The sequence below is a fragment of the Orbicella franksi genome, chromosome 6 (genome assembly GCF_964199315.1).
Source record: "Orbicella franksi chromosome 6, jaOrbFran1.1, whole genome shotgun sequence".
NCBI lineage: Eukaryota > Metazoa > Cnidaria > Anthozoa > Scleractinia > Merulinidae > Orbicella > Orbicella franksi.
In genome coordinates this window covers 15,665,688-15,691,863 of record NC_138150.1, presented here as the reverse complement: position 1 = coordinate 15,691,863, position 26,176 = coordinate 15,665,688, and the positions used below count along the sequence as shown (strand labels likewise).

General features: G+C 40.1%; 3 protein-coding genes and 1 pseudogene across 3 annotated transcripts; 2 read left to right on the top strand and 2 right to left on the bottom strand.

Annotated features, from left to right (window-relative positions):
- Positions 1-123: 123 nt before the first annotated feature.
- Positions 124-2,405, top strand: LOC145490645 (QRFP-like peptide receptor; annotated as a pseudogene).
- A 7,882-nt stretch (positions 2,406-10,287) lies between these two features.
- Positions 10,288-12,248, top strand: LOC145490232 (allatostatin-A receptor-like). The gene has a single exon (XM_081469355.1). The coding sequence runs from the start codon at positions 10,310-10,312 to the stop codon at positions 11,264-11,266; it is 957 nt and encodes a 318-aa protein (XP_081325481.1). The 5' UTR covers positions 10,288-10,309; the 3' UTR covers positions 11,267-12,248.
- A 2,320-nt stretch (positions 12,249-14,568) lies between these two features.
- LOC145491032 (uncharacterized) lies at positions 14,569-17,612 on the bottom strand. The gene has a single exon (XM_081470171.1). It carries the CDS (start codon positions 15,899-15,901, stop codon positions 14,939-14,941), a length of 963 nt encoding a protein of 320 aa, XP_081326297.1. The 5' UTR covers positions 15,902-17,612; the 3' UTR covers positions 14,569-14,938.
- A 28-nt stretch (positions 17,613-17,640) lies between these two features.
- Positions 17,641-25,969, bottom strand: LOC145491029 (leucine-rich repeat-containing protein 14-like). The gene is made up of 2 exons (XM_081470167.1): positions 24,369-25,969; positions 17,641-21,300 (listed from the first exon to the last, which is right to left on the bottom strand). The coding sequence occupies exons 1-2, from the start codon at positions 24,724-24,726 to the stop codon at positions 20,507-20,509; spliced, it is 1,152 nt and encodes a 383-aa protein (XP_081326293.1). The 5' UTR covers positions 24,727-25,969; the 3' UTR covers positions 17,641-20,506.
- Between the last annotated feature and the right edge of the window lie 207 nt (positions 25,970-26,176).

Sequence of the window (26,176 nt, the reverse complement as noted above, 5' to 3'; positions counted from 1 at the left end):
GATAATCACATCTGTATATTCGTCTTCAATTTTTCCAAGCTTCAGGGTAATCGTTTTAGATATCAGAAGAGCAAGACTATGAGCTCTCTGACTATAACTGTTACGCTTGCTTTCCGTGTTTCCCGAGTTTCAGACTAAAATAAAAGCTATGTGTTACTCGCTATATTCGGTATACAAAATGTGGCGTATAGAGTAACCGGACGAAATTTTATCAAAGCCTCTTTGTCATGTAAAAATGATAAGTCAATAATCATAACTCCATATGCCTCTGAAGTAATAAAAAAATGCTTTCTCATAACGGAAATTAGAGAGAAAGAAAACACAGTTTATACTTAAAAGGTTTGCGAAGCGTTTATGACGACGAAAAAGTGGTGATCTAAATTGCTTGGACATTTATCGTTCTTTTTTGATAATCGAAACGCCTGCTAAAGCAAAAACGCAATTTTCAGAAAACCAGCTGCCCATAGACAATGCCTTCAAAACAGGTCCATCTCTTCGTGTTATAATTAATGTAAAGCAATGCACCTGTCAAGATATGTAGGGCATTTTCGTTTCCCTTTTTATAAAAAGACGCTTCATAAGCACAAAAACATAAAAGAAGATTTCCAAAAAAGATTGCAAACTTTTAAAATAATGAATCTCATATGATTACAATAACATTCTGCTGCGAACATTTTAACGGTGAATCTGCTGCTCAAAGGCAACTATGATTGAAAGTTAAGATTACACCACCAACACATTAATTTCCAGCTCAGGAATAGTAAGTAGGAAACATCAGAAATTTTTTACTTTAGAATAAATCAATATTTCTATTTTGTACTAATCATAGCAGCTTTTGCGCTGATTGACTACAGTTGGAACAGCTAAGCTAGGCTAAACATATAAAGTTTTTGCTTCTGTCACTGAGATGACCTTCACTGTGGTGTTATCAATCCTTGTACTTATATCCCTGGTGGGTAACACGCTGGTTATTTTGACGGTCCTTATCAACAAGCCTATGCAGACTACGCTCAATTATCTACTGGTGAACTTAGCTGTCGCCGACATGATATCCGCCTTGTGCATAGGCATCACGTACGTTGTGACGCCATTTATAACCTACCCAGAAGGAGAGATAGGTCGGTATCTTTGCATGTTTCTTATAGACGGCGACCTAGCCTGGGTTGGTGCTGCTGACTCTATTTTGTGCCTCGTGTACATTGCTGTTGAACGCTACTTTGCCATTGTTCGTCCGCTTCGTCAACGCGGAAGATTTACAAGGAGACGTCTGAAAGTTTTCATCGTTCTCGGATGGAGCTTCGCTATTTTTATGAGAGTGCCTACTTCTTTGGAGGCCAGATATTATCAGTCCGACTTTGGTCCGACGATGACATGGCGGGTAACATGGTGGTCAAAGTGCACAGCCTGGCTTGGATGATTCTAGCAGGCATAGTCCCTATCAGCATCATGGCATACCTGTACTCCAGATTAGTCCATCACCTGTGGTTCAAACCAGTCCAGCACTTAGAAGCTTCCCAGAGGGCTGCGCAACGCTATCGCAAGCAAGTTACCATAACATTAATTACGGTCAGTGTCATCTACGCGGTCTGTTGGATTCCGATATTGGTAGGCTACCTAGAGAAGTCCTGGAGTGAAGAGATCCTGTGGATGGAGAAGACTGGTAAAGTATTGCTTACCTTCAACTCTAGTGTCAATCCAGTCCTATACAGCATGCGGATGAAACAATTCCGGAAACATCTTCGCGATATGCTTTTGTGCAAGAAACGGCGAAGACGCGGAGGACAGTCAACTCAAGTGTGTGTGGGTCCTAAAATAAGGCAATCAATCAATGAATCTGAGAAATGCGAGCGGAATCCACCAGCAACAACATCACTCTCATTGCTACCAGCGTTTAAACAAGAGGTGTCCAAGACGGGAAATTTACTTGACCTTACGAAATATCGGAGAAAATCTTCGATAATAACGAGGGATACAGTCGGCAAAGGGGATCTAGAGACAGCCACTTGCACAACAGAACAGTCACCGAGGACGAAGAAGTAAAAAGGGACACAGGTACTGATTTATTTAAAAGTCCACAGGAAAGTATAAAAACCAAGAAAAGCTCTATTACGTGAACAGCTGTCGAAGCATTGAAGACTTTGGTATTAAATCCCAGAAAGGAGGAACACTACCCCAGAAACAGAGATAACTGCTGTAAACACAATGCTGTGAAAAACGATGTAAGCTGTTGAAGCAGAACTCAGAACTCTGTTCTCTTAATCAACAGCAACTGAAACGGTAAAAACTTTGCATGGAATAAGAACAAGTTCCGGAAATCGTCTCATAAATAGCCTCTGCGAACTAAAAAAATTTCAAGGAACTTGAAAGATCATATGTGACCAATTGAAATGCTAAAATCAACCCGGAACGACAAGGAAAAAGTTGATGAATCAAATACTTGTCATTTCCTATTAGGGGCCAGTGAAGGATCGCCACTGCACAAAAACACTTTAGATGTCAGGGCCTTTTTTTGACATTACAGAAGAGCACATGGTAACAGAGAGAAAGAGAGATTCTGCGGACTACCAAAGCTTTGTCAGTGAAACAGTGGCTTTTTAATTACTTACACCAAATTACTTACTCACACAAATATTACAACTCTGGCGACGACGACACTACAACGGTTTTAGTTTAAAAAATATTTGCAAGGCTGACTGAATAACGTGGTGAGTGGATGCGAGTGGTGCTGGTGCCTAAGAAAGACGTTTTCTACGAGTCCATGGTGCGGGCTACAGGACCACAGTAAACTTGTGTGCTGTTGTTGATCAATATCCTGTCGGAGAATTATCTAAACGGAAACACCCACATGGGGTTCTACCACTACAATCGGTTGCCAGTTGGATTATCTTGTTCTCCATCAACGTTTCAGCGCATTCTGGATGGCTCTTGGATCAACTGCTTCAAGAAGTAAAGTTTTCAGTTAGTCGGTCGGAGGACACCCTATCTCAGGCCACTAATCTAAGGTACAATTTGAAAACATGCTGGGGAAAGTATTGAAGGGCTTACAAGAACATGGCGTCCGATTGAATCGTGCCTTTACCGGAGCTAGATTCCGAAGATATCAGAAGAAGACGGACTGGGCTCGAGCCGGGAAACATGGCGGACACGACACGAAAGAGCTCCTAGAATCTTTTAACCTGGTAGCCACAGTAATGGTTGTTATATCTTAAATGCGACAAAATGCCTAACGATCAAGCTAATAGAAATGACGTGAAGGAGAAAGGGAGGAAAAGAACTCGAGAGGGAGGCTCCCAAACTGACGAAGAAGACTGCAGGCAGCCATGTGGACAATGCAGCGATGCAACGAACTCAAGACTCAGCAGCATTGAAGAGAAGCTCAACTTGCTCTTAAGTGTCCTTCCCGAGTTGGAAAACTATAAGTCCAGAATCAATCAACTCGAAGAAGAAAATAAATCCCTACAAACAAGCCTGCAATATGCTCAAGCAGAAATCGAAGATCTAAAAACCAAGGCAAATGACGCAGAGTCTCAGCAACAAAAGATCAACGCCGATCAAGAGCGAATAAATAAAGAACTCAAGGAATTACAAAGACGGCATATCAAACTGGAATGCCATAGTCGCAGAGACAACTTAAAATTCTTTGGAGTGAAGGAGGGAGAACGTGAATCTAACAGCGATACCGAGACTGCTTTACGGGAATTTATGCGCACGAAGCTGAAAATTCCACCCAACGATGTAAAGGAAATACACTTTGACAGAGTTCATAGGATTTCTACGCATACACGCGACGGCCGAAACTCAGGACCCCGTCCAATTATAGTCAGACTCTCCGCTTATCAAGACAAGAACTTCATAAAGTCGTTCATCAAAAACCTTCCTAAGGGCACCAACATTGGAATATCCGACGACTTTCCAAAAGAAGTGGATGAGATAAGAAGGAAGTTATACCCCGTTCTCAAGGCTGCCAAACGTGAAAAGAAAGAAGCGTACTTTAAGGTAGAAAAACTTTTTATCAACGGCTCACTCTACCGAGGACCGGAAACAGCTCTTTTCCCTCTGTACGGATGTTTAATGAACGGTTAGTTTTAAATATGTTTAATTGACTTTCTTGCTCCGCCGTACAACTCAACCATTGCTAAATTGCTGCCACTAGTACCCCAATTTTAACCCAGTCAGTAAACGCCGCACAAAAGCATAGGTAAGTCTGAAGTAGTGAGTAGTTTGTGTTGTGTGTGTAGTTGTATTTCTGTTGTAAGTATGTTGAAATGTATTTATCTATCTAACTTCAACTCGGTCAACAAAAGAAAATTAATTCTAAGTTATGATATCTCGCCGCACAGTGAGAACTATAGTATAAACAAGTGCTTAATTTTTTCTCTGGAATATTGTGACTTCGCCTTCTGCAGAGAATCTAAATGTATAAAATTATATCGCTAAATGTAAGAGGGTTAAACGGCTCGAGAAAGCGAAGACAAGTTTTTCGTTGGCTACATCAACAAAAAGCAGATATAATTTTTTTGCAAGAAACTTATTCCTCGCTCGATACTATCGGAAGATGGGAGACGGAATGGGGAGGCAAAATCGTATCTAGCCACGGTTCGTCTCATAGCAGAGGAGTTATGATTCTTTTTAAACCACGGCTTGACATAAACATTGAAAAAATTGCCTCAGATGATCACGGGAGATATATTTTAGCAGAGATTGTTATTGATAATACTAAAGTTGTACTGGTTAATGTTTATGCACCAAACGATCCAAACCAACAGGTTGTATTCCTAAGGGGGCTTTCAAATAATATCCTCGGTAAATATGGAAATGAAAATCTTGTGTTGGGGGGCGATTTTAATTGCGTAATCGGCACTTTAGACAAAAGAGGTGGCAAACCTGTTGACATTAGAAAAGCATCGACTATTGAACTCAAGGCTTTGATTAAAACGCATAATCTGCTCGATACCTGGCGCTACAAAAACCCGGGCTCATTTGGCCCTACGTGGGCGAACCCCTCGATGAAAATACAATGTAGACTAGATCACCTCTTCATTTCAAATCAACTGAGTAATCGAATTTGCGAGAGCAAAATAATTCCAAATATTTATTCTGACCACTCTGCAGTCCTGCTCTCTATATCTTTCACCGAACACGAACCCCCTCGTGGGCCAGGCTTCTGGAAATTTAACAACTCGTTGTTGTCGGACACGAAATATGTAGAATTATTGAATTTCTTAATTCCAGAGTTCGCCAAAAAGCATCAGAGAACTGAGGACAAGGGTTTGTTCTGGGAAATGATTAAAATGGAAATCAGAGCATTCACAATAAAATTTTCGAAAAAAAAAGCAAAAAGCAAGCGTGACGAAGAGTCTGCCCTTTTGTCGGAGATGATCAGGCTGCAGTGCAAGCTCCAGACAGCGTACAGCGATTCCCTAAGGAGCGAAATAGAAAGAGTAAAAACCAAGCTTTCAAAAATAGCAAGCGTTAAGACGCGTGGCACGATTATACGAAGCAGAGCGCGGTGGTATGAACATGGCGAGAAAAACAGTAAGTATTTCTGCAATTTAGAAAAAACAAACCAAAGGAAAAAACATATAACGGCCTTAAAAGTCAATGATCACGCAAAATTAACCGACCCGAGGGAGATTCTTGAAGAGGAAGAGCGCTTTTTTAAACAGATATATACATCAAAAAACACGAATCCGAACGGCTCGGAGTTTATCGAATTCTTTAATACGGAAAATGTATTGTCAGAAGAAACTGCAAAAATTTGCGAAGGCATTATGTCTATCGATGAATGTAAACGAGCGCTTATGAAGATGGAAAGCAATAAAACACCAGGTACAGATGGCCTCACTTCAGAGTTCTATCGCTTTTTTTGGAACGCTGTTGGTAAATTCATGGTGGAAAGTTTTAATTATGCATTTCAACACGGATCACTTTCTATCTCTCAACGACAAGGTATTATCTCTTTAATCCCAAAAAAGAACAAGAACGCGGAATATTTAACAAATTGGAGACCAGTTTCGCTACTTAATGTTGACTACAAAATTGCGACCAAAACTATCGCTCTTCGCTTGGAAAAGATCTTGCCAAGCGTAATACATCCTTGTCAGTCCGGCTACGTAAAAAGTAGATTCATTGGAGAAAGTATCAGACTAATAGCAGACACAATGGACTTCACTAAAATTAAAAATATACCAGGTATAGCTGTTTTCTTAGATTTCGAGAAAGCTTTTGATTCAATTGAATGGAATTTTATCCAAAAATGCCTTGAATCTTTCAACTTTGGACCAAATCTCCGGCAATGGGTCAGCGTGTTCTATAAAGACATCTCTAGTTGTGTCATTAACAATGGTGTTGCCTCTAAACACTTCTACTTAGAACGCGGTGTCCGTCAGGGTTGTCCCCTTTCAGGCATACTCTTTGTTATCGCTATGGAGCTTCTTGCCCAAAGTATAAAACGGTCAAAAGACATCAAGGGCATACATATCCAGGGAAATGAAGAGGTCAAGCTCACACAGTATGCTGACGACACAACTGCCCTTCTTGCTGATGTCCAGTCAGTTTCTAATTTATTTTACTTACTCTCACTGTTTGAAAAATGCTCTGGCCTAAAAATAAATCAGGCAAAATCAGAAATGCTATGGCTTGGCTCCATGCGCCATAGGAAAGACGCAATTTGCAACCTCCAAATCAGCGATGATCCCGTTTACGCGCTCGGTGTGCATTTTACCTATAATATTGAATTGTCTCATAAGAAAAATTTCTTTGAAAAATTAGGATCCCTAAAGAAAACCTTAAGTGTCTGGTCCCGAAGAGACTTATCTATATACGGTAGAATAAATATTGTTAAAACGTTGGCCCTCTCCAAACTTGTATTCATCTCCAGTGTTATGGAGACTCCAAAAAACTTTGCAACAGAGGTCAATAAAATAGTGTTCGATTTTATCTGGAAGCAAAAACCCGCCAAAATAAAAAAGACAACCCTCATCAAGAAGAAATCGGATGGCGGTCTTGGCATGAAAGATTTTGTACTTTTCGATAAGGCTTTGAAACTAACTTGGGTAAAACGGCTGTGCTCAGACTCAGATGCACCGTGGAAGTATATTCCAAAATCGTTTCTCTCTACTGTCGGCGGTACTGAGATCTTTCAATGTAATTATGACTACAACTTTCTTGATCTTAATGGCCATCTTCCTGAATTTTACAAACAAATTATTCATCATTGGCAAGAAATCGTGTCTACGACACCTCACAGCAAGACCGAGATACTGTCTCAGACAATCTGGAACAACAAATTCATTACGATTGACAAAAAAATGGTATATCTACCTCATTGGCACCGAGCAGGTATAAAGCAAATTTCAGACCTTTTTGACGAGCGTGAAAATTGCTTCCTGCCTTTCCTTTCCTTGCGCAATAAATACATGCTAAATTGCAACTTTTTACAATATTATAGTCTTTTATCTGCGATCCCTCAAAGTTGGAAGAAGCTCCTTCGCGTTAATTCTGGCGATTCTACTACACCTCCGCCGCCAATCTGTAATATAACGTGCAAGATGTTATACGACAAACTGTTAACCTTAGAAAATCTTCAACCTCCCACTTCAGAAAAAAAACTCTTATCATACGGCATCGCAAAAGAGAATCTAAATAAAATTTATCTTCTGCCTTTCACAGCCACAAAAGAAGTTAAATTGGCAATGTTTCAGCACAAAATTATACACAACATTTTAGCCACGAACAGTATATTATACAAAATGAACAAGGTTGCCTCCCCATTCTGCCCTTTCTGTCCCTCTGATAGTCAAAACATACGTCATTTGTTTATTAGCTGTCCGCAAGCGTCTTCCTTTTGGTATAAGTTCCAAAGTTGGTATTCTACTGTAAGTAACGCGAGTTTACTTCTCTCCGAGCCAGAGGTATTATTTGGAATTACTCGTCCTTGTACTCACCGTTTGACCCTCAACCACCTCATAATACTAGGCAAATATTTTCTTTATATCAACGCTCTAAATAATACTATGTTCGTTTTCAGCGACTTCATCTCATTAGTGCAGGATAAAATCGAGATAGAAAAATATATTGCTGCAACGTCGAATGGCGAAAGGGAATTTCAACAGAAGTGGAAATTCCTTCTCACCATTTAAGGCGTTTCCCGTAGTAATTAGTTGCAAGGTCTTTGTTTCTCTTTTTTTTGTTTGTTTTGTTGTTGTTGTTGTTTTTTGTATAATTAAGTAATTACATTGTCATAATAAGCAATCAATGTGTATTGTAAGTAAGTAACGTAATGCCAAGTATTGTAAATAGGTGTTTTTTTTTTATGTATTGTAAGTGACGTTTGTAAGACGGTAAAAGCATTAGAAATAATAATAATAATAATAATAATAATGATGATGATGATAACAATAATGTAGTGTATTGTAAGTAGGTTAGTTATTGTTGTGAGTAGAGTAAGGCAATGTAAGTAATTGTGTGTTTAGCAATAAAAAATTAAAAATTAAAAAAAAAAAAAAAAAAAAAAAAAAAAAAAAGAAAGACACTTTAGGTTGCTATCTTTATTCGTACAACGCCTAGGATGCAATATTATTCAAATCTGATATATTCGTTTTTCGTGGTCACTTCAATTCTTTTGGTTTTCTACCAACAGGACATACAAAGTTAGGCTAAGAACGTGTCCTTGTTGCGTGGCCCAGCCTAGTTCTTATCGTCTAAAATTAAGAATGTTCAGCGGGCTTGAATCAAGATTTAGATGTTAGTAATATGGGAGTGTGTTGCCACATTTGATCCGTGGGACAAAGCTGTAATTTGAAACTTCTTGTTATCTACACTTAGAAAGTGATAATTTAATGTATCGGCAACTTGGTTCCCTTTCTTAGCTTGTAAGCTAGCCCGATATGCCACTCTAACCCGAACTGATATTTTGAGAGTAACAAAAAGCTAGCTTACATGAACAGAATTCAGGGGCGTACGTAATTCAGCATGGTCTGCAGGGGTTTACAGTTAAAAAAATCGAAGGTCAATCAACGGTGGCAAGCGATGTTAGTCATATTTTTGTAGAAGTGGGTTTGTTGCGTAAATAATGTCAAATGTTACCAACGTTTTCACAAAACGTAACCCTTCAAGAGGCATTTGGAATCGTCGCACTGATAAACGAAGAGCTAAACAGAACGAAATTCACATCTTGTCAAGCTTTAGTGATCCTCATTATTCCACATAATTCTTTATTGCCAGAGAAGATGACTTCCCAAACAGGAAATTAAATATGAAATTATTCAAGTTATAAAAAACCTTGCAAAATAACATACAACATTAATAATCTTTAACAAAGTATCTATCAATAAAAGACTTTTTGAATAGCTCATTTTCGACCTCATGGGATTGTGAAATTATGGTCACGTTTCTCGAGTGCTTTCCCTCTTTTGTGAGGATGTATAAAGCTTGTCCATGGTCTTGCGGTGTATTTTTCTTACTAACATATAGCGGGAGTGTGTACATAGAGAACGTCTTATCAAAGGCTGTTTGTCTTGTGAAAATGAAAAATCCATTAATAACACCGTAAGACGTCAATGTAATTAAAAACTTATTGTACTTCTGCAGAAATAAAGACAAGGAAAACCACTATTTGTATTTACAGGTTTCTGAACAGTGTTCCGCGGTATGTTTTCATGCCTGGTCGAAAATTCTTGCTGTCTTATAAGATCCGGAAACGTCCAAGGACTATGTATGCTCTTAATGATATTCCATCCAGGCTTCATGTTGTAACGTAAAGCCATGCACCTGGACAACATAGTAGGGCTTTTTCGTTTGTCGTGATATAAATTACAATGTCTAGTTGTTAGCATTATTACAGAAGATAAATAACCACCGCAGTGGTTCTGAAGGTTGGTTGTAAAGTCATTGCAAACCTATCACCTTCAAGTTAATTTGGATTAGCAGGTGAACTAAGTTTCGAATAGTTAAGCAAGGCATCAGCTCAAAACAAAGCGTTGCTGCGCCTTTTTACCGACGACACAGTGAATCCAAGTTATACCGCAACATCCGGCGCCAGTCGCAAGCGCAGTTAAGACAGGGGCATTTTTTCTGTCATATAATGCCCTAACAGTGCCAGCTTAACCACAGGATTTAGCAACCTTTTTCTACCGCTACTTTTCAGAACCTAACGGTAAATGAAAATAAATAAGCGTTTTGTTTTATTCCTTGAGGTAGCTAGGACTGATGCCTTCCAGTTGTATTGGTGCATTTAAGCTAAGTTAAACATTAAAATTTTGTTTCATGTTTCAGTTACAAGTAAAATTGTTCCTGGGTTGTCGATGAGATGATTTCCATTGTGGTGTTATCAATCCTTGTTGTTATGTCTCTGATCGGCAACACGCTCGTTATTTTAACGGTCCTTATCAACAAGCCTATGCAGACAACGCTCAATTATCTCCTGGTGAACTTAGCTGTCGCCGACATCGTCTTCGCTTTGTCCACTGGAATAACTCATGTTATGATGCCACATCTAGCCCACCCCGAAGGACATACAGACCGTTTTCTGTGTACATTTTTCGCAGGTGGAGGTGTAGGGTGGATTGGTGGTACTGTATCCAGTCTGTGTTTGGTGTACATTGCTGTTGAACGCTCCTTTGCCATTATTCATCCGCTTCGTCAACGCGGCAGATTTACTCAGCGACGTCTAAAACTTTTCGTCGTTATTAGTTGGATTGTAGCCATTCTTATCTGCATTCCAGTATCTTTTCTGACTTGTTATCATCCTGATTCACAATTTTATAAAACAGGCGGTATTAGCTTCATAACCAACAAAGTAAACAGCGTAGTGTGGATGGTTGTAGCAGGCATAGTCCCTGTGAGCATCATGGTATACCTGTACTCCGGAGTAGTGCATCACCTGTGGTTCAAATCGGTCCAGAACTTAGCAGCTTCCCAGAGGGCCACGCTACGCTATCGCAAGCAAGTTACCGTAACGCTGATTACGGTCAGTGTCATCTACGCAGTCTGTTGGATTGCAAACTTGACAGCTTACCTTATGGAGCACTGGAGTGAACTGATCCCGTGGTTTGACAAGACTGGTACAGTATTGCTCACCTTCAACTGTTGTGTCAATCCCGTGTTGTACAGCATGCGCATGAAGAGCTTCCGTGAACATCTGCGTGATGTGTTGTTTTGCAAGAAGAGGGGAAGAGCCAGAGGGAAAGCAGCTTTACCGCATGTGGGGCCTCCAGAGGAGCAACCAATCAACCGTTCAGCCGGTAGTAGAACACGAAAACTCTAGCACCATTCCGGCTTATTTTTATTAGCACCCGAACCAGAATTTTTCACCATACAAAAGCTTCCCTTAAAGTTGCAAAACGCCGGAGAAAATCTAGGATCTCTGATGATCACTGAGGCTGCAGCAAAGATAGGCAATATAGAAAGGGAACCACATGCACAGCAATGACATCAAATCAAACGGCAACAGAAGATAATAATATAAGGGGATTGTTTTTCTGTAGCGGCGATTGCGATGCACAATACTATAACCAAGGCTACAACGACGATTTCAGTTCATGTCTCTTGTGAGTTTATGCTTTTTGCAACTGTTATGCTAAGCGGCGTTTCGAGGACTATGAAAGTACCTTGGCACTAGTAACTGCATGGGGACTCAAATTAACCATTAAACTCAACCTTCAGCTTTTGTTTAACTATTTTCTTTATTTGTATGTTTGTCTATTTTTTCAATTCTGGTTGTGTTTGAATCCGATGGCTAACCAGTTTCTGTAGTAGACAAGTGATCATAATTTGTGAGATGTGCATTTGTTGGGACTGATGCGATGTTCATTTTCACTGAACAACGGATTTCCTCGTATTAATCGCTATTGTTAATGAGCCAGTGACAGCATTTCAAATATCTTATGTTTCCCACCTTAAGTTTGAGTAAAAATATCAGGATCGAAACCTTACAGAATTACTGGTTTGAAGTCGGATTTCGAACCTTATTTGTGCACAATGAAGATAAGAACAAAAAATGATACATGTTTATAACGTCTGTATATAGATAAGCCAAAATACTAATCTATGACGTAACACACTACCAACTCCAATGGCATTAGAGCGGTTTTCATTTGAGTATCGAAAAGTAATTGCTTTCGCATCAACTACGCTACACGATTGGTTTAAAAAATTCGCGCCACTTTTTCATCCAATCAGAAGCAAAACCAAAAACCAATCATGACTCGTTCGCACGCGCTTTCCCGCGCTTTGCGTCAGCTACATGTAATAACTTCGAGTTTTGATTGTTTCACTGCATTGTCTGCGTCCTTTTTGATTGAATAGAGTAATTACTTTGGTTTTGGTTTTACGACACTCAATTGAAAACCGCTCTATATTATTCACTAGTGGATTACAACGCATAATAACAATAATAATGATAATAATAGTAATAATAATAGTAATAGTAGTAATAGTAATAATAGTAATCAAAACTATGACAAAATTCTCGAATGTGATTGGCTATCAGCAGCCCGATTTGAGCATTAATTGGACAGTGTAGCGCCATGCTTGTAATTGGACAGTGCGCGTCATTTTGCGCGCGCTGTGGCGGTGCACTTTGTTGAGTAAACTGCTGTGTTTTTCAGCATTCATAACGAATGCGCTCAATCGATGGTTTGTTCGTTTCTCGAATTTTGTCATAGTTTTGATTAATTGGTAACAGGGCTTCGCGTCGTCCAATTCAGTCTGTAATCATACTCGTGATTAACAAATCGGACTCCCGCTTTGCGGTCGTCTGATTTTGTTAATCACTCGTATGATTACAGACCGAATTGGACTCCACTCAGTCCTGTTACCATTGTTAATAGCAGTAACAGTAATAATAGTAATAATAATTAATAGCAAGATTTATTATAACATAACTAAAGCAAAGCGCGCGCTCTGATTGGTTAATTTAGCGTCTACTATTTGCCCATGGGTGTACGCTGCTGACGTGTGTGCTAATGTTTACAAAGCAAATCTTTTGACAGACATTGCTTCCAAAGTAATGGCCGACGTTCTTCTGCCAGAAATGCGAAACTGTCTTCAGAGTTGTCTGAAGATGAAACTTTATCGAGTTACTGGTGTGCAGTCGGTTGTCATGAATGAATTTTCGCGCGCTTGTTTTCTCTTGTCATGTAAGACTACACGAACATTTTTTTGTGATGTAGCTCAACAAAAGGACTTCTGTTGTTCCAGTGTCTCAATGTTATGTTATAAAACAAATGGTAAACGCCATAGCGTGCACTATTGAGTTATGGATGCACTTGGGAGGTTTGCTAAGTACTCAAGAAGCTAGAGTCGCACTCGGCTATCGCCTCGTGCGACTCTTACGCTTCTTTCGTGCTTAGCAGCCTCCCGCGTGTATCCATAACTCAATAGTGCACGCTATGGCGTTTACCATTTGTTAATTAGGTGTCGATTCCTGTCGGGGACTCAGAATTTTTCTTTGTCCCACGCTCGTGTCGTGTTGATTAATTCACCTTCACAGTGATAATAATAATGATGATGATGATGATCATGATCATGATCATGATAATAAAAAAATAATAATAACGACTTTATTTCGGCATTTCCACAAAAGAAACGCATACTGATTGAATGTTCTGAATCGATATCCATTTTATCATAGCGGACGAGAAATTTAATTTCCATTGTAAGGGATTTCTTGAGCTCCTGAAACTCTTTTTAGCAGCCATGTAATCAGTTCGAAATATTTTAATCAAGAAATCGAAACCGCTTTGAATTAATGAAACAAATAATCATTTTCTAAACGAAATTCATTAACTTTGTGACCAAAAATGTTTTTAATTAAAATGAGTGTGCACTATCTATAAACAAGATGATTTTACAAATTGTGATCACTCAAGCGTTTATGTCGTTTATTCTCCGTCCCACTAGAAAATGGTGCTCTTTATGGCATTAAATAAATCTTTTATTGACCAAGGTTTTTCGTTGAAGATCGCTGTATATTAGGTTTCGTTCCTTCTATGTGTCATGAACCTTGATTGCATACGCAACAACTGTGAGGAACCTGGACAATGAGCCAGGTCAGCCATGTCTATTTGCATTAACAAAGTAAGTAAATGCTAACACACTAACAATTCTTCACAGATTAACAATTCGTTTACGTTTATAAGATGTAACAAACTGCAAATGTATGAACACAACTGAACTACAGAGAATACACAGGTGTGTCTAAATAGATAAAAAAATTGTCTAGCGGTCAAATGACCTCGCGGTGCCTCGAAGTGGAACGAAAACTAGAGAATGACTCTGCAATTTTGTTCCCTGCAACGTTTTGTTTTGCTGCTCAAACTATTCCGGCAACTGAGTTACGAACCTTTTGATGACACTAGTATAAGAGCGGCAATTTGGTGAGCAATGAATCTTTGAGGTTTGGCGATTTTTTAAACGCCTTTGGATTGCATTTCATAGTCAAATTACGCCTGAGGTAGCTCACACTACGCATGTATCTATAAATGCCTCGACTGTCATCGTTTAAACCGTTCCATTAACAGCTGAATGTAAGACATTTAGCACTAGTCCATTGTTCAATATCATAAGTTACGTAATCAAAATCAATTTATTCTTGTGTGGAGGGCTACTCAATACTCTGTTATGATGATAATGCAAACTACTCTGACTAGTTTGACAATCTCCGACTGTATAGTGACCTTCAGTACTTTTTCATTCTTCTCTTTCTACCACTATTATTATTCCCGCGAGGTCGCTCTTTAGAGCGTAACGAACGGGCATAAGAAGGTGCGAGAAAGAGGCTGTTTGTTTTCCAGATACTCAGCATTTTGCATAAACAAGGCGGTTTCGCGTGATCTCGTTCACTTAAAGATCTAATAAATTTGCAATTCATGCTGACATTACCACATTACTTCTGATCCATCCACTGAAGATGTGTTGTTCGATCACCACAAAGAAACTATTCCCATAGCTCTAATTCGACTAAAGTTTCACAGTATGTTTTTGCTTGGGAAAAGTTTGATCGGCTCCCATCCGTATCTGCCTTTTTCTGTCCCCCTGATATTTCATCGTCGGTCAGGCTTTTCAAACAGACTGGTAACATCGCAGTCACTGCGGCCCAAGAAACCTCCATAACGTAAAACACCGAGTTAAGTAATTCAATCTCGACGAACGACACATTATTCGGGAAAAAGTGTTCTCCAGTGACGAAGCGAATTCCTCGCACTGGCAGAATGAACGTGATGAAAAGACATGATGCCAACGTAACAATGTTTATTTTCTTCAAATCACAACGAGGTTTGCAACAATTCTCGCTTACTGCTCGGCTTTCTTCCAAGTGTTTTGCAAGGCCTCTTAGAACGGCGGTCGAGAGAATTATCGCTGGAACAACGAATTGCAGCAAGATTACCATATAGCCATAAAGCCATACATCGAAATTGGCCTCCCAGCTCACTCCCGGCGACGGGCAGTAACAGCCGTTACATTTAAGAACGGGCATTTCATGATACAAGTAGTTAAGCGCAGGTGATAGAAGAAGTGCAGTGGACACCATGATTCCCAGAAAAGTGAGTACGATTTTGACGACTGAAAATGTCCATCGGCGCTCATTTCTCAAATAGCGTACCACAACAATTGCAGTGAGGTTAAACACGGACAATGACATGAAACAAGCTGTGATATTCGGTAGGATGTCGCAGATCGTGTGATCTTCAATTCGCGTGATGTCGTTAACAGGATTTAACTCATCGCGAAGCAGCAAAATCAGATGTGTGAAGAGATTGCCTGTGTTAACAAAGGTTTGGAACACGATGAAGTATTTCAGGTTGTTCGAAGACCGCCATCTTGAACACTGTAAGCAGTAGAATGCAACGTAAAGGTTGAACAGTACTCCGCAGAAAAAGATTAGCGGCGACACTATCATGCTTATTTTCGGCTGGCGTTCTCTGTTTTGCAGAAACAACAGTCGTTAATAGTCACGGGATAAATGGGCTACACTATAAAACAAAAACCTCCCAACTTCCTCAACCGCAAATGGCTGTTTTGGATTCATAATATAAATTGAAACGCGTGACTAACATATGCGTAGATAATCTAGGCTGCATTAGCATAACAATATCCAAAATGTCCGACGCCCAGGGGGGAGGTACTCCCCTATATGAGGTATATAGGTGTGTGTGCGGCGGCCCCAGAGGGTATGATTTTTCAGCCGTTTTGATCATTAATAGGGTCTGGTTTTTGCACTCTAGTCTTGAATTGGGCATGTTTGGCTTTGTTTTTGTTTTTTGTTTGTTTTTTTGTTTTTTTTTTAAAGAAGAAGCTACTTTTTCATCATAATCGACAACACTGATCAACAAAAGCCCTCCACGATGCCTTTAACGTCGGTCTGAACTAGGGAACTAAGTGTAATGTAGGTCTGAAACAGGGGGTATTGAAAATCGCAGATTTTGGTCATATATAAGGTAAGGGTTTTGGGAAGCGGGTCGCACACCCCCACCAATTTTTTCTCGGAGTAACCCCCGGAGTACGGCGATATCACTCGACAGATCAGATCACATGACATGTCAACTGGAAGAAATAGCGCGAAAGCGAAAGAGGAAGTTATGTGATCAACGTCTATGGAAACACTTTTGACATTTGCTGTCAACGATGTTAAAAACACTGACAGAAAAACTGCCACAACTTGCTTTCTTCAATAGCACTTTCGATCCAGCAGCCTTTTTGTTTTAGTTTCGAAATTTTGCTGGATAAATGAAATCGTTCAAATGCAGCCTTCACCTGCTATACCTGTAGTTTGCACAGGCGAATACTCTGTACATTAATATTCCCCGCCAAGTGTTCTCGAAATTGCCAGACTCTGTAATATAGACGATGGTTTCATAGCTTAAGTAGCTTTTTTCCTCCGCTTTCTATGTTTTACATGCCAAAGAGAACAGAGAATCAAATGAAGATAAACTAAATTATGATGGATGACCTAAACCACTCAAAATAATAATATTTTGCACGAGGGAATATTCTGTACATTTCCCAGGTGTTCTCAAATTATCAGATTATAATACATGACCATATACGGTGGTTTAGGTGGCTTTTTTTACCCTTTAAACGCCTTTCTATGTTTTACTTACCAAAGAGGATTAAGAGAAAAAGGCGGAATAGAGAGGGCACGCAACCGATCTAGTCTGTTCCTTTAAGTATGAGTCAATATCTGTTCCCGCGCGCAGTTGACTTCCTGTTGACTAAGCATTTGATTTCTCTTGGCCAATAGGGACGTCACTATTTTAACTCGTTATCTTTTAGAGTTGCACTTGAAGAAATGATTAAAAAACGCTGTCTGTCCGTTTCAAAGTGGTGTCTTTTAGGGCCAAGTAGAGCTCGAAGCACGCCCACTCTGCATCTGGTCTCCTTTAGGAGTTTAATGAAAACTTTCCGACGAAAATTCCCGACTTATTCACGTGGGAGTTCCCCCGGGGTATTTCCCGTGCCGCTGTTGTGCTTGCTAGTTGGTCAAATATATTATGATATTTCCCCTTTCACTGAGGGTGTTAATATGGCCCCGGAACTGCGCACAAGTCATCTGCGACTGTCTATTCTTCTCGCCCCCTTCCCCCAGGGGATGGAAAGAAGAGAGAACTCTGGTAACGAGGTTGGTGTGTTTCCCGCTGGCAACAGTTTGGTATGAAGTAGAAGACGTGCCACATCTGCTGGGGAAAGGAAACAGATAAACAGATTTCCTAACAACAACCCCCCAAGAAAAACGCTTTTCTGTTGGTTACTACGTGACCGTGATTGTCGCAAACAAGAGATTCACGGGGAGCGCAACGACGACGGCGACGCCGACGACGACGCCTAGTCAAAAATAAATTTATATTTTACAAGCGAAATTCGCGAATCGCAATTGCCTAGATCTGTTCGGTACGCCCATGTCTCTAAAAACGTGCTCAGGCTAAATATGCAATGACAGTGTTCAATTCCAAACGGAAATTGTAAAAATCAGCTGTCGTTCGCGTTCTTCAGACTAAGTAGAACTTGGCTATTTCACGTTGTTGTTTATAATTAGTAGAGAACCGCAAAGAAATTAACAAAGGTTTATAACGCACGTGCACCTATACAGCCATAGTTTTGCCCATTAAGCCTTTTGTTTTGTGCCCAGGTGCCCTATGATGATCTTTTTCAGTCTATTTTAAACCATACCTTCTTGTCCCAAATAAATTCTGAGAAGTTAGCTGTAACAGTCAGCCTTAACAAATGAGGTCTAGAAAAGCTGCCAGGATGCTCCACTGTTATGCGAGTGCGGCACCGAGACGTCCTTCTCTGAACATATATTCCGTTCTTCAAGAACGTTTTCCGGCATCAGTCACGACCCGGACACCGATGTAAAAACAGTCTAAATTACATCATTTATCGTATGACTGACAAACATTTCTTCATTGAGATTGGCTGAGAGCTGGGCAGTTTACCGTTTGTTTTTAGTGTTCGCAATTTACTCAGTCATGTAATAAATGAGTAACGCATAAATACTCCAGCAGTTAAGGATCTACACTACTCGTTATATTTGAAAATTCTCTCAAAATTGCAAGAGCCTTTAGGCGAATGCAATGTGAAAGAATTTTCAAAATACCACTAATAATCGATAGGTTGGCTACCATTTGTCCGAATAAATCGGTTAGGATGGCCGTTGAATAACTGTAAGATCTCGTGAGGTTTTTCCAAATTAGCAAATCAACCTAACAAGATGGCGCTTACCGTTTAGAATTCGACTTTCCGTATTTGTTTTAGGCTGATGAGAGACTGGAAACCGGAAAAGTTAGCAAATGGTAAGGAAATTTCCGCCGTTCCGCTCCGAACGGAAAAAGAGGACTACCTCTGGAGGTGGTCTATAATTTCCGAACGAATTTTCCGGAAAATTGTTGTTCCATTGAAATTTCAACCGAAATTTCCGGATTCTTTAGCTAATGGTAAGCATCCATACTGTCATACTGGATTACACATACTAATTGTCTAAAAACACTCCTGCCCCTTTTTTTTCTAAGTTACTAACGTCAGTCGCTTGAACGACGGAAAAGACAAAAATCCGACAGAGACAGTCTGGGTCATACGACAAGCTTTCAAATTCCCAAGGGAGACGTTCAATTGTCTTTTGACAGGCCCTCTATGATCAATTACCGGGCTATTTGTAACGTAGCCTGTCAACAGGCTCTCTAGTCGAGGGTGGGGCGAAGAGGAGGCGGAAGGAAAGAAGACCCCCTGTTCACAGGCTATTTTTAACGGTATATACGGGGCTGTCATAGCAAATAATCCATTTTGAATTTCTCGTTTCTTTGGGCGTGTACTAGCTTTTCATACTGACGGCAAAGAAATCATACATAAGTAATTCTCTACTTAAAACAAGAGGTACTCGATATATTCAAAAAGGTTCTCTGATCTATTTGTATAGGTAATCGTATGACTGCAAGTGTAATTAAGGATTACCACTGATATTTGAGAATTATCTCAAAATTGCTAGAGCCTAGAGTGCAATTTGAAAGAATTTTGAAATGTCACGAGTAGTGTAAATTCTTAATTGCTCGAGCTTTCATTCGATAACTAATTTATTATATGACTGAGAAAATTACGAACGCACGGGCATTAGTTTGCACCACAGTGCAAATTAACAATAAATTGGCCTGCCCTCATCACAATGAAGACATTTCCTCCGCCCTAAATATGCTCAGCTCATTCGTTGTTGACATCGTAAACGCCATCTTGTATCAGGAATGGTAACGCAGCCGTTGGGGGGTGGGGAGAGGGGTTCCACTAACACCATCGGACACACATTATCATTATTGCGTCAAGGGTGCAGACCAGTGTGATGCTCGATTTCAATATATCCTACAAGATCGAGCTGAAGCAGTGCTTAGGAAGGACTTTTTTAATTCTCACCTTAAAATTTATACAGGGAGAGAAAACTACTTGAAAAGCTACAGTAGATTACCAGTAACATGTGAAGCCATGATTTTGTGAACACCGGTGACACAACTATGAACCTTGTTAAGAACGCATCCACCTCGTTGCCAACGGTCTTTAAGGACAGCGAATAAAACTCAGCGAAGGTTGGCGCTCAATCTGATAGGCGCTCCACCTTCACCCAAGGGGAGACAAGGTTTATCAACTGAAACTTCTGAAAGGTACCTGCCCACTGAGTACAACCCCAGTAATGAACTCCTAGTAAAGTTGAAGAAACATTGAATGGAAGATTTCACGTGAATAACGATCTAGGATTACACTAAACACCTGAGGTTCATTCTGCGCGCGCGAGTTGTGGTCGGCTGAAAGAGCCACGGGGACCGAAAGAGACTTGACCAAGACCGGACACCGCGCAAGAGAAGCCCCCTGAAATCCTGTGCACGATTTCCGGTCTTTGTTAGTTCCAGCTTGGTAAATGATATCGGTATCAATTGAAATTCAATGGAACGCCTGAAATGCTCTCTTGATTTCCTGCCGAGGTTCTCAGATTATCCAGTGTATACTCAGTTTGAGATTTATCGTTTGTTCACCCTAGCAAGGGGGGAACCTGGTTTCCATGAACGCAAAATTCCCGCATGGTATTTTTCGAGGACTCGAAAATGTAGAGTAGATTTTCCATGCATTCTGAAGATAGACAATTACGCGAAACATCCAACTCCATGAGCTGTGACGCATGTTTTGAACGAGCGATTGCCTCGATGCCAGCATTGCCTATTCTACATTTCGCTAATCTTAGGCAGTTCAATGGTTTTCTAACACTGTTCAAAACAATCCCAACGCTGCTGCCTACATAATTCCCACTAAGATCTAGCGATACAAGACAGGGAAGTTCTTGCAAAATTTCGGAAAGACTCCTCAAGTGACTTTCTCCAAAATCGCTGTATGACAAGCATAAGGAGCGTAATTTTGTAAACTTCTTCATTTCTTGGAAAATTGTTGACAGCTCAACATTCACGTTATCATAGAAAGCTAATCCATTGTAAGAAAAATCCAACTTCAATAAATGATCAGGATTTAGAAGTTTCAGGAACCTGCATAGTCTGTCATCTCCAAGCTGAACAACGGTTAAGGATGAAACGAAAAGCCGCACGGGCCCGTTATTTGATTCCAGTGCTTTAAATACTGTATCAGGGTTGCTATGGTTCACACTGATATCCAAGTGGATGGTAAGAAAGCTTGTCGGGTTCACGTTGCTGTTCAATTTGGCACCAGTGAGGTTATCAGCACGGTTTGGAGAGGTTCCGCTTGAAACATCTGTTAAGTTAATTGGTTTATTTGCTGCAATGACTGCCCTGCACAGTGCAGTAGTACCATCAAACCCTGAAAGATAAAAAAGTTTAGGGTTTAGGGTTAGGGTTGGAAGTTAAGCTTTTTTTTCGTTTAGCTGGGCATTTACGCCGTGGAAATTTAGCTGATACAATTTAGGTCCCCTGTCTAAGAATCACAACGGGAACACAACAACAACAGAGGCAAAAATGATACCCTATTTGAGGATCAGGAACCTCAGAAATCATACCATATCCCGCGGCACATACCTATATAGCCGATGTATGGGAGTAACCTCCACCCACCTCCCCCCTCACTCTGGGAGTGGTATCATGTAAATAAGGCTGACTTGGATAATTTGACATTTGAATTTTCAATCATGTATGGTTTCAAGTTTGCAATAGCTGCTGTAGCTTGGTTTAACCTAATATATACTGTGTATTTATCAGTACCTCCCTGAAACATAATGATTCCCTAAAAATAGTGACAGGGAAAGTCAGCTTAGCTACGTGGTATGATGTTGAAATGAAAAGGCACCACACGAATGTAGTAAACAAGTGATGCCTGTGCAGTGAAATATTTTGACTCCCTAGCTCCAATGCAGCTGTCATGAAATCAGCCAATGAATCTAGGCCAATCAAAATAGTGATACTCTGTAAATTACTCTGTAATTTACTCTGTAAATTCGAGGTTAAATAAAGTATATGTATGTATATATGTATGTATGTATGTATGTGATAGCAGATCACACATGAACAGCATATTTATGTACAGCAGATGCATGACATTTCACCACCAGGGTAACAAATTTTCCAGGAAAAAAGAATGCATCACAATGCCTCTTCCAAAAAATGAGATTATTTGGGCGATGAAAACTCATGATTCAAAGAACTGTATAATGTACCTTTTGTCTGGTAATTGTTTATTTTTCTCCTATAGCTTTCAGGCTGCTCAACAACATTTTTAAAAGGGGGAAAAAAGGTCTTGCATTATATATAAAGTGGTCACAAATGAGGGGTGGAGCATGGTCCTTCAAAAACTCTGGGTCTCGCAAAATTTTAGTCGAATTTCATGGGTCTTGCAATCTCGTTTTTTAGTGCTTATGTGCGTCTCACAGTCTCGATTTTTATACGAAGCTGTCTCGGATTCTCAATTTTTCACACGATTCATTTATCCGTTTTTATAAATGAGGTCTTCTTGTCACTCGATATTGAATTTCAATGAAGAAACTTTCAAATTTCAGAGAAAAAGTTAATCCCAACTTCTCCTAAATTGTCTGAATTCCACAAAAAGCTACAAAAAGCTATGTCTGTTTTGGCACCATAAAAGCACTTATTTCGTTCTAGGAGATCATAACATAGTGTGTTATAATCAAATTTCCAGTTCCTGCCACTTCAAAGAAGCTGGCTAAAAGGCTGTACAAGCTCATTCTAGCTCTCAACTAAATCTGGGGCTCAAATTCTAAGATGGTCTGAACGTCTCGCGCTCAAACTCAAAACACTTTGAAGTCTCAGTCTCACAATCTAAAAAGTCAAAATGTCTCGGCTCACAGAGAAATGTTTGTCTCACCGTCTCACAAAGTCTCACATTTACCATTTGCCACCCCTCAAATGGGATGGGTTGAGAATAGAAATCTTGGGTCTGAAAATTCAATGTGGTTAGAATTGGTTGTTCTGGAATAGTTTCCAGAATGTTTGGTCATAAAATTTCATTATTTACAGGGATGGCTGAACATATTTTGAATTGAGGGCCTTAAGAGCGGGCACCAGAAGTGCTAACTTGTTGGGGGTCTGGAGATATTTGTAAAATTATTATTTTACATATTTTTTGCTTGAAATTGGGGGGGGGGGGGGCCTTAGCATCATGAACATCTGTATGCATCTGGACACAGCAATGCATCATCTTGCTATGTCTTAGGATTTACCCATCACTGCAGATGTAGAAGAGAAAAAAAGGGAACTCAAGGTAACTAAATCAGTATTAAGATAAAAAAGAGATCAGACTGGCCCTAAATGCCACAACACTCTGTTGGTCTATTACTTTAGCAGGAAGTAATTGACACTTAACTATACTGTCAATCTTGGCTTCAAGCTTAATTTATACCTGAAAACAACAAAGCAAAGTGAAAACACAGTTACACCTTTTCTCCTTTACTTAGATATCTGCTTATGCTCTTTAACACAGACACATATGCACTCAGAGTCACTTTAAGCACATGTCTATTACATAAAATGCCCCCTCCCACCATCCCCACTACTAACCAACCATGCTATGCTGCTTTCAGTATGGAACAAATATTAATAACACTGAGAACACAGTGTAGAGTGCCTCCCTCCTGACTAAGACAATCCAATTTAGTTCATAGTCCCATTGGAGCATCATCATTCAATCACATATGTATATAAATAGTAACACTTGAACTGTTTCAGGTTTCCTGGGTCCACAAAACATTACGTTTAAGCTCAAAAAAGAGAGAAGCACAGCTGATTTCGCTTAAGGTGATTCCACTTAAAAAGAAGAAGTATTAAAAAAATTCTCAAACTTCATCTAATTGGTAATCATGTTATGAATACTAGAAAATGCGATAAAAAATGAGGGTTATTGTGCTTGTTTCTGCACAACATAGATGGCCTTTATAGCAACTTTGCGCCTGACGAGGATGTCATTACTTACCTCAGTTAGTAGAAACGGGCACTAGAAATTCTAAGACAAGCACTTATTGGATTAATTTGTTAGAGAAGTTAAACAAAATAGATCCTGAGGCTCTCCAAGGGGTTATGGGGAACAAGGGAACGTAGTCAATCTCAACTGGAGACAGAGAATAGCTGTTGCTACGGTGGTTTATCTCAATGGTGGGCCGGAAAGCAGCAATGCGTTTGTCTTTTGCAATTGGAATCGATAGTGACAGTGACAAGAAGTAATTTGATTTCACAAAAAAGAGAAGGATTTGAAATTGCTGATTGTCCCCCACCCCTTTGGAAATTCCAAATAAGCCTCATTCATTTCTTAAAATTGTTTGGTCTTACAGAACCCTCCAACCTCCAGAAAATTTCAACGGAAGGGAGCAAGAACACCCCCCGCCCCTGTCTGGAAGACCCTTAAGTGCATGTAGCCCCACTCACCAAGATCTCTTTCTCTTATGTCTATTACTTGAACCGTATCAGTTTCGTCTCTTTCAGGGATATACTCAGCGACAGCTTTTCCAACAAACTGGCCTTCTTCCTCCAAGTAGGAATTTCCTCGCAACACAACTACTCGCATAGGCCAAAACTTTAAGACGTGTTTAAACGTAGTCAGGTTATAACTGCGAATAGAAGAATGAAGAATAGCTTGTGTGATCTCTAAGGGAAGGTCCTCAAATCCATTTTCAATCAAATCCGGATAGCGAAGCAAGTTCTGTAGACATAAATTTCGAAGCGATTCACTTGTTATGGCCATGTTGTCACTGGTGTAGTGGACGATGTAGTGCCCAGTGCCCATTGGTTCTTTCTGGAGCCTCTGTCACGCAACGCTTTGCATTGCGTAGCGTGACATAGCTAACGTGTCGCGTGTTGGAATATTGGTGTGGATCACAGATTGGATGGAAGAATTATTACGTCACGATGTGTTTGAGCTTCTCAATCACGCCCCTTTTGGCGAGGAAGGGCAACTCAGTTGGTTGGCAATTGGAGTGTTGATACTCCCAAACGTTTTTGGGCAGGGGTGCGCGGCCGAAACCTCGAAACCCTTACCTTATTTCAAACCGAAATCTGTTATTTCCGCCATTTTTGCCGCATCAACATTTGCAAATTTGTAGCCCTTCTCAGGCGTTTACGCAAATGAAAGCTATTTTTGGTTAGCTGGGCTCATATATTAGAGACGTTCACTAATCTCTGAGATCTGAAAGAAGGTATTTTTTTGGGGGGGGGGGGCTCAGGTCTGAAATAGGTTACGGAAATAACAGATTTTGATCTGAAATAAGGTAAGGGTTTCGAGGTTTGGGCCGCACACCCCTGCCTAAAACTTAAATACCCTCTTTCAGATCTCTCAAAATGGTAAACGTCTCTAATACATGACCGCAGCTAACCAAAGATAGCTTTTATTTAAGTAAACGCCTGAGAAGGGCTACAAATTTGCCAATGTTGATGCAGAAAAATTAGTTCCTTGTAAACAAAATACCCAGTAGCATGTCACAGTGAAAAACATACCCTATTTCAGACCAAAATGGTCAAAATCTACACCCATTTTCAGACCAAAACAGTTAAAAACAAACCATACCCTTTGGGGCCGCACATACCTATAAAGCCCGTTTTAGGAAGAACCGTCGGGAGTTTCCTTAATGTCGGCTCGCACTATGCTAGAGACCTTTAGATTGGACTACGAGTGCGACATTGAGTACGAGTACAATTTTCGATTTTCACACCAGTGACGTTTCTAGAACCCTCGCTCTTCATATTGGTTTGAGGTAGAGAGGCTAGCGCATGGGATGAAATGGGTATGTGACGTGATAACGTGAAGCCTGAAAACTAGAATTGAAAAGTTGTTCTCGTACTCGATCGCGTACTCGTACTCAAATCTTAAGTCCCCTACTAGGAGACATGTGGGGACGTGCGACGTCAAGCCTGGACAAGCCCCTTCGAGCGTACTCATATGACTTATATTGCAGGGACCGGTACGTATAAGCTGGTACACACGAAGCGGATATTGGTTCATTTTAATGTTGTAGCGGACACAGTTTGACGAGCCGGTGCACACCATCCGACATTGAAAATTGAAGTCATTTAGTCCCTGCAAATTCAAACCAGCTAAATTATGCGAAACGGTGACAGGGACAAAATTTTGTACCCGCAACAGAGCGTTTCCTTAAAAACCGGCTACACGAGAAAAAATGTCGCTGTAATATGCGCCTAATGCCTCTTTTGCCACTTTTTTTGTTCTTACGACGTTTTGA

Bases quoted from the DNA above. Each gene is read 5' to 3' on its own strand.
- LOC145491029 (XM_081470167.1), bottom strand. From the start codon at position 24,726: ATGGGCACTGGGCACTACATCGTCCACTACACCAGTGACAACATGGCC. The intron at 21,301-24,368 runs GTGAGTGGGGCT...TTTATCTTTCAG, and splicing joins CATAAGAGAAAGAGATCTTG to GGTTTGATGGTACTACTGCA.
- LOC145490232 (XM_081469355.1), top strand. From the start codon at position 10,310: ATGATTTCCATTGTGGTGTTATCAATCCTTGTTGTTATGTCTCTGATC.
- LOC145491032 (XM_081470171.1), bottom strand. From the start codon at position 15,901: ATGATAGTGTCGCCGCTAATCTTTTTCTGCGGAGTACTGTTCAACCTT.